The sequence below is a fragment of the Natator depressus genome, chromosome 9, assembly GCF_965152275.1.
Source record: "Natator depressus isolate rNatDep1 chromosome 9, rNatDep2.hap1, whole genome shotgun sequence".
Taxonomy (NCBI): Eukaryota; Metazoa; Chordata; order Testudines; family Cheloniidae; genus Natator; species Natator depressus.
In genome coordinates this window covers 53,232,899-53,245,004 of record NC_134242.1, presented here as the reverse complement: position 1 = coordinate 53,245,004, position 12,106 = coordinate 53,232,899, and the positions used below count along the sequence as shown (strand labels likewise).

Below are 12,106 nucleotides of genomic sequence, written 5' to 3'. Positions count from 1 at the left end.
GTGGACTCTCTGGGCAAAGCTTGCCATACTTCAGGTCCTCGCAGTTATGGGGTCGTGGTGCCTTAGCCCTCAGGCTATGGCATGTTCAAGTTCTACCCCCTTTCAGGGGTGTCAGTGTCCAGAACGAAAAGGAAAACATAAGACTTCAGAATGGGTGTGTTGGGAGCATCCTGCTTTTCTGCTCTGGGCTTGTCTCGGGGGGGCTAGTCCCCTTGTCAGTCCCACCCACCACATGGCTCGTCCAGGCAGCAAGCTGCCTTATGCTTTTGGCTGGAGTCAGGCATCCCTCGTCCAGGAAGAAGCAGAGCCCCGAGCTGGGCTGGGTTTCCCCATTTTAATTCCCCTCTCCCCATCTGACATTGGCTGCAGGTGGAGCGGGGTGAAGTCCAGTGGATCCACAGGCTCTCCTGAACCCCATCATTGCCCTTGTGGCGCAGAGAGACCCAGTCACGCTCTCTGTTTGCAGCAACCTTCTGCGGGTGGTAACAGGAATGCGCTCATGTCTGCCCAGCTGTATGGGCCTGGCTCCAGCCTGAGGGAGAAGTTGGGGTGGTCAGTTGATGCAGCAGCCTTTCACCTGGTCCTGGGTTCAACTGTGGCATGGTCAGAAGTGAAAACACATTTGATAATCTTATTCTCATACCTGCTAGCACAGTAGGCAGCTTCTGCTGCGAAGTGGGCTGGATCGAATGGTTGGAAAGTATTACAGGGGACTATTCTGGAGAGTAAGGGAGGTGAATTTACCTTGGTGCCTCTCTCCATCTCTGGCTTGAGGACTTTCCCAGGAGAGCATCCAGCACAGCTCAAGAAGGACATCTCAGTCCAGATTTAGGTGCATCCTGTGTGGGCCCCCCATGGAAGTGACTGTGACGTTGCACTCCATATGTTTATGGAAATATGCTTATGAGTATAAATATAATGTAACTGGAATATGCCTTTTGCAAAAGGTCTCTTGTAAGGTATCATTACAAAGCTTATAATCTACTGAGTGTGTTCATCCTATTTGTATGAATATCATTCTGGTATCTGAAGCTAGAAATATGAAGTATTACTCTGAAGTCCTATTGTAACTATGCAAAGTGTGGGCCATAAATGGTGGTTTGGAATCTTGATGGCTCCCATTAACAAGGACAATTGGTTGTAAATGGCTCTGTTTACTTATAAGCCTTCCTGTGAGTCAGGTCGGGAAGAATGAAGGCTTGGGGACCCACAGGACATGTGACCATGTCACCTGGTACTGGAATCCATCTTAAATCTGGTGCATTTCCATTTAGAATGAGGGATGGGAACTCAGAGAGAGACTAAGGGCATGGCCACACTTGCAGATGTAGAGCGCTTTGAGTTAAACCCGCCTTTGGAGCGCACAGTAGGGGAAGTGCTGCAGTCTGTCCACACTGACAGGAACAAGTGCACTGGCGTGGCCACATTTGCAGCACTTGCAGTGGCATTGGGAGCGGTGCATTATGGGCAGCTATCCCACAGAGCACCTCTTCCCATTCTGGCGCTGTCCCTTGTGGGAAGGGGGCAGGGTATTCTGGGTCCTGTCCCAATGCCCCGTGATGCATCGGTTCGCATCCCAGCAATCCCTGTGCTTCCGTCCATATTTGGCGCCGTCTTTCAACATTTTTTGTACTGCGTGCTCTGTCTTCCCTTTTCAGTCTGCGGGAATGGAGCTCGAACTGCTGAGGAGTATGCTGACGAGTCTCGCCAGCACGTCACATTTGGCAGTCGAGTTATTCCTTATGATCCAAAGTGACAGCGAGGGTTCTGATGATGATATTGACTCGAGTAACGCATATGACATGAGTTTGCTTGTGGCATTCATGGACATGCTCACCACCGTGGAATGCCGCTTTTGGGCTCGGGACACAAGTACTGAGTGGTGGGATCACATCGTCATGCAAGTCTGGGATGACGAGCAGTGGCTGCAGAACTTTCGGATGAGAAAAGCCACTTCCATGGGACTATGTGAGGAGCTCGCCCCCACCAGCGGCGCAAAGACACAAGATTGAGAGCTGCCCTGACTGTGGAGAAGTGGGTGGCTATTGCAATCTGGAAGCTGGGAACTCCAGACAGCTACTGATCGGACGCTAACCAGTTTGGAGTGGGGAAGTCGACCGTTGGAATAGTGTTGATGGAAGTTTGCAGGGCCATGAATCTCATCCTGCTCAGAAGAACCGTGACTCCGGGTAACGTGCATGACATTGTGGATGGCTTTGCACAAATGGGTTTTCCTAACTGCGGAGGGGTGATAGATGGGACGCATATTCCAATTCTGGCACCAGCCCACCTAGCTTCTAAGTACATTAATCGGAAGGGGTATTTCTTGATGGTTCTCCAGGCGCTTGTGGATCACCGTGGGCATTTCATTGACATTAACTCAGGCTGGTCCAGAAAGGTGCATGATGCACGCATCTTTTGGAACACTGGCCTGTTCAGGAAGCTGCAAGCCGGAACTTTTTTCCCAGACCAGAAGATCACCATAGGGGAAGTGGAAATACCCATTGTGATCCTTGGATACCCCTCTTGCCCTTTAATGCCGTGGCTCATGAAACCCTACAAAGGGAGCCTTGACAGCAGCAAGGAGCGGTTCAATAACAGGCTGAGCCAGTGCAGAATGACAGTGGAGTGTGCTTTCGGCCGTTCAAAGGGCCGCTGGCGCTCTCTGTATGGGAAGCTGGACCTGGCCGGTAACAGCATCTCTGCAGTTATATCCGCGTGCTGTACCATCCATAACATTTGTGAAGGGAAGGGTGAACGATTCACTCAGGTATGGAACTCGGAGGTTCAACACCTGGAGGCTGAATTTGAACAGCCAGAGAGCAGAGCTATTAGAGGGGCCCAGCATGGGGCTGCAAGAATTAGGGATGCCTTGAGGGAGCAATTTGAGGCTGAAAGCCACCAGTAATGTCTGGTGCCCTGCATGGGAGTGAAGTGCAGTGGTTCCAATGTTAGTAGGAATCTGTGTTTGCTAAGCTGACTTGCAGTGCCTGTTTCTTTCCTGGGCTAAGGTATCTTTTACTTTATGTAATAATAAAGAATTTTTTCAAAGCCAAAAAATCCATTTATTGAAAAGAAACACAACTGCTTGGGAAACAGGGCAAGGGGGTGGGGTGGGGAACGTACAATCACAGATTTGCGTATGTCCTGTTATCATACTCGGCCTTCCTGTCTGGAGTGCTGTGCAATGAGTGCTGCACTTCAGGATGGCTGTACTGCATGGTAATGGGGGTTGAGTGCAGTGGGTAAGGGTCATAGTTTTCAGGGCTAGGTGGTGAAACTACAGGTGTTGGAGGTAGCTGGTGGCGGTAAGAACCCAGATGTTGGGGAAAGTGGGTTGGAGGGGACATGGGGGCACAAGGGAAAGAGTTTTGGGACAAGGGCTGCAGGGGGGATCGGGCACGGTAATTATGCAAAATGTGGGCCATTAATGGTGATTTAGAATCTTGATGGCTCCCATTAACTAGGACAATTGGTTGTAAACAGCTCTGTTTACTTGTAAGCCTTCCTATGAGTCAGGCCAGGAAGAATAGAGGCTTGGGGACTCACAGGACATGTGACCATGTCACCTGGTATTGGAATCCATCTTAAATCTGGTGCTTTTCCATTTAGAAGGAGGGATGGGAACTCAGAGAGAGACAAAGGATTCCCGTCTTGTGCCAAAGCTATAAAAGGGGGTGGAATAGAACAAAGGGGGCTGCCAAGAACTGTACCAAGGGAAAGGATTGGGCCCAGACTAGGAAGGAGTCAAGTCTGTAAAAGAAGCTTATTGGAACATCTCTAAGGGTAAGATTTTATCTGTAATCAGTTTCTTAATGTATTAGGCTTAGACTTGTGTGTTTTATTTTGCTTGGTAACTTACTTTGTTCTGTCTGTTATTACTTGAAACCACTTAAATCCTACTTTTTATACTTAATTAAAAAACAAAAGTGATTTTATTAACCCAGAGTAAGTGATTAATACTTGGGGGAGCAAACAGCTGTGCATATCTCTCTGTCAGTGTTATAGAGGCCTGACAATTTGAGTTTACCCTTTATAAGCTTTATACAGAGTAAAACGGATTTATTTGGGGCTTGGATGCCATTGGGTGCTGAAGATAGGTAAGTTGCTGAGCAGTTTTTGGTGAAAGTCTGCACCTTTGGAGGCGTGGACCAGACCTGGGTCTGTGTTGCAACAGACTAGTGTGTCTGGCTCAACAAGACAGGGTTCTGGAGTCCCAAGCTGACAGGGAAAACAGGCTCAGAGGTAGTTTCAGCACATCAGGTAACAGACCCAAGTGGGTCTCTGTGACCAAACCCATCACAGTGACGGTGCTGCAGGTCAGGAGTAGAGCTGGGCGCAACTTTTTGATGGAAATTTTTCTGGCAAAAATTGCAGATTCAGCAGCCCCGGGGTGCGGTGACAGTCTGGGTCCAATGAGTCGAATTGTTTCAATCGGGAGGTGGGGAATCTAAATGAAATGATGTGATTTGAACAAAACAAACTCTTCTGGTTTTGTTCCAGTTTGCAGTTTTCTTTCACTTTATGTTTAGAACCTCATAATATGAACTGAGCCAGCTGAGAGGCTTTGTTCCAGCTGAAATGATTTTTTTTTTTACTTTTCCTGCATTGCCAGTGAACAGAAAAGTCCGTTGATCACCCAGCCCTGGTCAGGGCTCGAGTGAATTGACAGAACTGCGTGGGAAGGCTTGGCCTGTGCTGGCCCCTTCCTTCTTCAGGAGCACTCTGAACGACTCCAAAATAAAAGCGTGCTGAGTGATCATGTGACAATCCACTGGGGGAAAACCCCCCTGGGGATGAGGACTTGGGGTGTGGGCTGCATGGCAGTCTGAGCCTGCCAGCCATATGGCTATGTTGTGTTCACTCCCTTTTGCACAGAGCAATCGTGTTTGTCGTGGACAGCGTAGCGTTCCAGCGGGAGGTGAAGGACGTGGCAGAGTTCCTGTACCAGGTCCTGACTGACTGCACCGTGCTGAAAAACGCTCTGCCACTGGTAATAGCCTGCAACAAGCAAGGTACTGTTCATTGATTGGGAAACTACAGCCCTTGGGGGCTGGATGTTGAATAGGCCAGGTCTTTCTGGGTTAGCTCACAGAGTCTGCGGTGTTCTGCAGCCTCTTTTCTTGGCTGACATGGGAGTTGGCAAAAAGAGGTTAGGGGACCTGTCAAAGGACGACTGGCTCTTTAAGTGGGACTGGGTCCACTGCCCCTGCTGCCCAGTTGAGCTAAGAGAAGGCACCTGGGCCTTATAAAGGGGGAAATAGCAGCAGATGGGTTGGCAGGTGCCTGCAGACAGTGCAGGGAGTAAGAAGGCTCCTGAGTTAGAACAGAAGGCTTGTGGAAAAGGCCAAACTCCAGGCAAGAGGTGCTGGGAGAGCAGGAAGACAGACCCTCAGGGAGGGGAGGCTGGGCCCAACTTTGGACTAGGGCAAAGGCTGTGTAAGTTTGAGTTCTTTATTGAAAGACCTTTGTGCCGGACTTAATAAATTGGAACCTAGGACAGGAATGTTTTGAAGATCTGGCTTGTGTGGATGTTTTAAGGAGCCTTGAGTGAAGGGGAAACTAAGGCAGGCCTCAGTGGGAGCGCGAAAGGGCAGGCATGCCCTTTGACAGGACCACATACAAAAACCTGGTGTGTCCTGTCCAAGTCTGGGCCCCACCAAAGTAAGGGGTGAAACTAATTCCAGAGTCAAAGAACTCTAGGCAAGAACGCTACCACCAGCCCTGCTTCTCCAGGTTATGTAGGGGCTCTGGTGCTTTGATGATCCCAGCTGCACAGGAGTTACCCGGGGAGAGGCAGCTTATTAGTGAGCCATTGAGGTAGAGAAGATAATTTTCCAAAGGTGAATGGAGTGCACCCTGCAGAGTTGTCTTCCTGAATCTGCAATCAGCATAATACAGTAGCCCCGAGAACAGGGTCAGCTGCCTGTGTGCATTTTGCAGTGTTGCCTCTGAAACCGAGAAGCAATTTGAATGTCAGCATTAGCTATGCTGCAAAGTTATATCTCCAATAGACAGACGCCTGCAGCACACTGACAGTTCAGGCAATGTGAAGTCAGTGTAATTTTTAATATCAAAATAACACAAGGGAATCTGTCCTGGCTGTGGTGGTCACTTTCATATGTAATTCAAACAAACACTTCCATTCTGTAATCTACCTGAGGCAGCTGCAGAATTCCCAGTTTGCCACACTGGACTGCCACAGAAAGTAGGGGGTCTTGCTGTTGACTGTAACTCCAGCCAGCCTTAATTCACATGGGGCCCTGGTTAAAATACCAGGTGATAGTATTATAGCGATGGGGTCTCGTCACTGAGCGTTCATCCCCACACAGAGCCCACTTTTCCACGTCTTGGAAAAAAAATGATGATGATCCAAGTGTAATTTTTTTAAACCACTTTTTTTCTAGATATCACAATGGCAAAATCGGCCAAGCTTATTCAGCAGCAGCTGGAGAAAGAACTGTAAGTGTGGAGTGGATTTTATTAGACATCTCCGTGCCCCTCTCCCTATTTTACCCTCACTGATCTCCTCTCTTGTCAAGCAAAAGTCCCCTTTTGTGCATGTGTGTGGCCATTTCACAGTGAAGAAAGGAGCCAATACATAAGCTAGTAAAATCGCAGGAGCCCTGTCAGGTGGGGATTTTCTGAAGGAAAACACTGATGTAAAAAGTGGGCGTGCACACAGGCTCCTAATCTACTGGGGAGGGAATGTTGGACCTTAACTACATGGCAGGAGCAGTGACAGAGCTCTCCTGTGTTCCAGCGGGTTATGTGTTCACAACACGCTGCAGAGTTCACTTACAAGGAAGGTGATTGTATTATCCAATTCTGCCCTTTAAGTGTTTAAAAAAAATAGAAAGTGGGAGGGCAGAAGAGAGGGAACCTCTCTCTACTTGTCTGCTATGACCACATTCAGATTAAAGTGATGAGGATTTAATCAATCATGGAGTCATCAGCTCATTAGCCCTTCCTGGGACAGTCAGTGTGGCACCTGATTTCTAGGAGAAATGAAAATCGGAACCTATTCGATACAGTCAGTCTTGCTCCCCATGATTGTAACCAGACTGAGTCTGCTCTGGTCGGCCCATTAAATCACTTCTGCACTTTGTCCAGTAGATGGCGGTGGTGTTATTTAAATGGAGCCTGTTCCAGCCTGAATGCATGCCCCTCCCTTTCATAAACAGAATTAGATCCGCATTATGGAGCTCAGAGGGGAAAGAGGCTGAAGGGTAATTTTCTGCTGTTCCGATGTTAGGTGTTTGCAAGTTGTTTGTTTGTGTCCTGAGACTGGGTTTCTGCTTAGAACTCACTGGCTAGCGTGCCAGCACTGAACAGGGCCTTGCGATTCCCATGGTGTTTGCCTCCTGCTATACAGTCCCCTCAAAACACTACACTGGCTCTTCTTGGCATGGCAGGTTCTTTTCCAGCCAAGCCTGACCAGCAACGCATCCGCTGTGTTGTCCATAAAACGAGGTCTCTGCTGCGTTGGTGGGTTCAAATAACAAAAGCTGCTAGGCTTGGCTGAGAGAGAGAGGACTTGGGCGAGTAGTTCAGGCATAAGAAGGGCTGTGGATTTGTAACAATAATGGAATGAAATGATTCAACAGTCTCATCCCGCCGGCTTTTCTAGATGCCCAGAGGCCTCAGTTACTATTTGCATCAGAGCCCGGCTTGGGCCTGACAGTCTTAACTCCCTTAGGACCAGCTCTGCTCTCCTCTTCGGCCTTTCAGAGGCAACTCAAGCACACGGTGTACACTTCCTTGGAGCGCTTCCCTCCCACCTGTCCCCCTTTCTGTTAACTTCAGGCCCCCTGGTGTGGCAGAGGAAGGAGAAGGGGATAAACAAAATCAAAGGCTAACAAGGAGGGTTCCCCCCACTCCAGGGCAGTGTGGAGAGACGGGAGACTGTGATTAAGGGGGAGAAACAGGGCAACAGAAATCTCTGACACATTGCTTTCATTCATGTGTGTGTCCCCTAGAGCAGTGGTTCTCAAAGCCAGTCCGCCGCTTGTGCGGGGAAAGCCCCGGCGCGCTGGACCGGTTTGTTTACCTGCCGCGTCCGCAGGTTCGGCCGATTGTGGCTCCCACTAGCCACGGTTCGCCGCTCCAGGCCAATGGGGGCTGCGGGAAGCAGCGCGGGCCGGTGAAGGGGCTTGGAATATTTTGGGGAAACAGGAACTCCAAGTGGTCCTTTTCCTGAATCTTTGTCTAACTCACTTGGTGGTGGCAGCAGTACTCATTCAAGGACAAGGAAGGATTTGTGCCTTGGGGAAGTTTTTAACCTAAGCTGGTAGAAATAAGCTTAGGGGGTCTTTCATGCGGGTCTCCACATCTATACCCTAGAGTTCAGAGTGGGGAGGGAACCCTGACACTGGTCTAGCTGCTTTTGTAATGTGGAATTCTGTATGGTTTGATGTATGCTAGGTCAGGTTTCCCCTCTAATTTGAGCTCTATGATGGGATATCCTAACCATAAACGTTCAGTTTGTCCCTGTATTAGCCAGGACTCCTCGTGCCCACTCTTTCCAGATGGCGTTCTGCACCTTTATTGCTTTTCATTAATTTTCCAAGCAGTGCAGATTGTTGGGAGGGAATGTCCTTGAAATTTTTCACTTTCGCTTGCAAACTGTTACCCGATTTCTGAAGTCTCGCCTCCCTTAGAAAGTGAGCATAAGCATCTTCCCGCGGATAGAGTCTAGGGCCAGGAGTTGGGCGACGGAGGGTTTTCTTCTCAGCTCTGCCACTGACCCACACTCTATGGTCTTGGGCAAGTCACTTACCCTTTCTGTGTCAGTTTTTCCTCTGCAGAATGTAGAATACCTTGTGCTCTGCAGGTGACAAGTGCAGTGTAGGTGCTAAGTAATGTTCTCTACTGACACATTTGGTTTCCGTCGATGAAAGAATAATGTGGCAACTGTCCAGTTTAGAATTAATCGACTCCATTGTTGGTCTGAGTTTTCTTCTGCTTCAGAAGTGTCTGCAGGTGGAGATCCCAGTATGCCATGGGCAGGTATACCTCAGGGACCAGACCACAGTGCCTCACGAAATCTTGGCTGGCTGCTCCAAGTTCCCTCATTTTGCTTTAAACCACAGCACCTAGCATCCCCAATGAGGTAAAGCCCTGTTCTTTTGCAAGTGATTGCTCATGTGTATTCCACAATAGGTATCTTTGCTCATCACGTGCACCGGTGCCGGAAGTATTTCCCCTAGCAGCACCCATAGGGGGGGAGTGGCGCCTGCCTGGTGTGGGTATGTGGGGAGCTGCCCACTCCCCTACCCTCAGTTCCTTCTTGCCGCCAGTGAAGGTGCATTGGAACTGCTCTGCTCCAGCTTTGCTGTAGCTCGTCCCCAGAACTGTTCGTTCGTTCGTTCGTTCAGCGTTAGTACCTGTAGTTAGTTAGCTGTTTCGTTAGTGATCCCAGGCCGGGGCATGCCCCGCGCCCCGGGGTTTGTCATACGGCTCTTGTAGGCGTTCTATGCCAAGAAGTGACCCTCATGCAGAATGTTTGTGCTGTTTGGGAGATACCCATATCAGCAAAAGGTGCAAGATTTGCAAGTCGTTTAAGCCTCGGACCAAAAGAGAAAGGGACATTAGGCTCCGGGCCATCCTGATGGATGCTGACCCTGACTCGGGCACACTGCTCCGAACCGGTACCCGGCACCGCAGCGTCAGTACGTGGCGACCCTCCGGTTCCATCGACCAGTTGGCACCGCTCCCCATCCAGAAAGTCTCCCTCTTCACAGTGGCACTGAGGGAAGTCTGGGACAGAGGCTAGGCCCATGTTGGGCAGTCCTCGATCCCCACTGGGCCCCAGGCCTCCCACTCATGTTGAGCGGACTAGCCCGGCCCCTTTGGAACAGGCCTCTCTGGATGTCTGGAGGCCGTCCACACCTGAAACCCTCCAGGCGGCCCGGGACGTTATGTCCATGCTGGTGCCCGGAGCGCCGCCGATGTCGGCCCCACGCTCCAGAGGCAAGCCGCCGCTGGGATCTCCACAGTCACCTCCAGCCCAGTCTCGGTCGAGGGAACATTCCCGACACCGTTCCCTGCCCAGCAACCGTTCGGGGCAGAGTCCATGTGGATCGTCCTCGACACCGACCAGACTGTCTGGCTGGGTTCTGTCCGGCCAGGACTCTCGGCACCGCTCATCCTCAAGGAGCGAATATCGACGGGACCGCAGCAGGCATCGCCAACGGCCCTCGTCTCGGAGGGGGTACCGCAGTCGGTCACGGCATGGTCGTTGATGCCGTTCCCACTCGGACTCCAGCTCCAAGTCTCTGCCAAGACATTGCAGTCCCAGGCGTCGATCGCTGGCGTCTCGCTGTCGTGGGTCTGCCCGTTGAGGAGCAGCTGTTACCATTGGTACCGGTCCTCCACATTGAGATCACGGTCCCGTGGCTGACGTAGATCTCGGCACCGCCACTCCTCCCGGTCCAGAGACAGCAGCAGATCTTACCCCAGCCTGGCCTCCATTCGTAGCTGTCCTTCGATGAGCTAGGCCAGTCAACCCGAACAGCTGGCCCTTCTGGTGCCACAGCAGGTGCAGTGGCACCGAGCGTTGTGGCTGGCCCTATGGTACCAGTAGGCACCGTGGCCTCCCGCGCAGCCCCCAGTGGGAGCTCGCTCAGTGGCCGGAGCTTCGGAAACACAGTCGGCCTCCCTCTCCAGACGCCCCAAGAAAGGAGTCGGTGGGACATACGTCCTCGGAACCATGCCCAGAGTCCAACCAGGTGGTGGATCCGCCGGTGCCGGCCGATACCCAGAGCACCGCACTGGCCTCTTCGCCCGCCCCCCCCCTCCCCCGAAGGAGGCAATTGCGGCCCTGCCCCCTCCGCCCCACAGGAGGACTTCAGGGTCCATCAGGAACTCTTAAAGAGGGTGGCAGCAAGCCTCCACCTCCAGGCAGAGGAGAAGGAGGAGCCCTCTGACCCCCTGTGAAATATGCTGTCCCCGTTGGCACCAGGTAGGGTGGCCTTGCCTCTCCATGAAGGGGTGGCTAAGATTTCAAATGCCCTGTGGCAAACACTGGCCTCGTTGGCCCCCATCTCTAAGTTGCAGAATGCAAGTACTTTATACCCACTAAGGGGCATGAGTACTTGTATACCCACCCGGCGCCCAACTCCCTGGTGGTCGAGTTGGTCAACCACAGGGAACGGTAGAGTCAGCCCACCCGGACCCCAAAGAACAAAGATTCTCGGAGACTGGACTCTTTCAGAAGGAAAATTTATTAGTCTTTGAGCTTCCAGTCACGAGTGGCAAACCATCAGGCTCTCCTGGGCTGGTACAAATTCAGTCTGTGGGGCTCCCTGCCCAAGTTTGAGGACTCCCTCCAGGAGCACAATAAGGAGTTCAAGGCGCTAGTGGAGGAAGGGGCAGCGGCTGCTCGGGCGTCCTTGCAGGCAGCCTTGGATGCTGTGGACACGGCCGAATGATCCATGGCCTCCATGGTGTCCATGAGACAGGCGTCATGGCTCCTGCTCTCTGGGCTGTCCAGCAAGGCACAGTCTTCCACGCGGGATCTCCCGTTTGACCGGAAAGCTCTGTTTGCGGAGGAAACAGACACAAGGCTGCATGGCGTGAAGGACTCCTGCACTACCCTACAGACTCTGGGCCTCTATGTCCCGGCTCCGGCAAAACCTAAGTTCAAGCCGCAGCGGACTCCCGCCCAGGCTACCCTCCTGTAGTATGAGGCTGCCCGTAAGAAGCACCGGGACTATAAGAGATGCCTTCAGAGGCAGTCTCGGCCTGCCCCCCAGCCTGGGTCCTCCAAGGGCAAGCAGGCAGGGAAAAGGCATTTTTGACGGGATGCTCGGGGGCACCCCGCTAGTCCTTATCAGGGATCCACCCCAAATAAAGCTCCCCTTCTCCAACCGATTGTGTGCTTTCCTCCCAGAATGGTCGCAGCTAAACTCGGACCGATGGGTCCTCAACACCATCTCCCTGGGTTAGACCCTCCAGTTTACTTCCTCCGTACCCAACTGCCCCCCTCCCTCTTGGGGGACCCCTCGTACGAAGCTCTGCTCGAGCAGGAGGTGGGGCAGCTCCTAGGACTAGGAGCAATAGAGGTGGTGCCTGAGGAGTTCATGGGCAAGGGGTATTACTCCCG

At 51.7% G+C, this 12,106-nt stretch overlaps 1 protein-coding gene across 1 annotated transcript in view; it reads left to right on the top strand.

Moving 5' to 3' along the window:
* The window catches only part of LOC141993714 (ovotransferrin-like), a 66,448-nt gene that overhangs the window by 45,955 nt on the left and 8,387 nt on the right, over window positions 1-12,106 (top strand). The window contains exons 23-24 of the mRNA XM_074963258.1: window positions 4,879-5,015; window positions 6,408-6,462. Coding sequence (XP_074819359.1) covers window positions 4,879-5,015; window positions 6,408-6,462 — 192 coding nt within the window. The remainder of the gene's footprint in view (window positions 1-4,878; window positions 5,016-6,407; window positions 6,463-12,106) is intronic.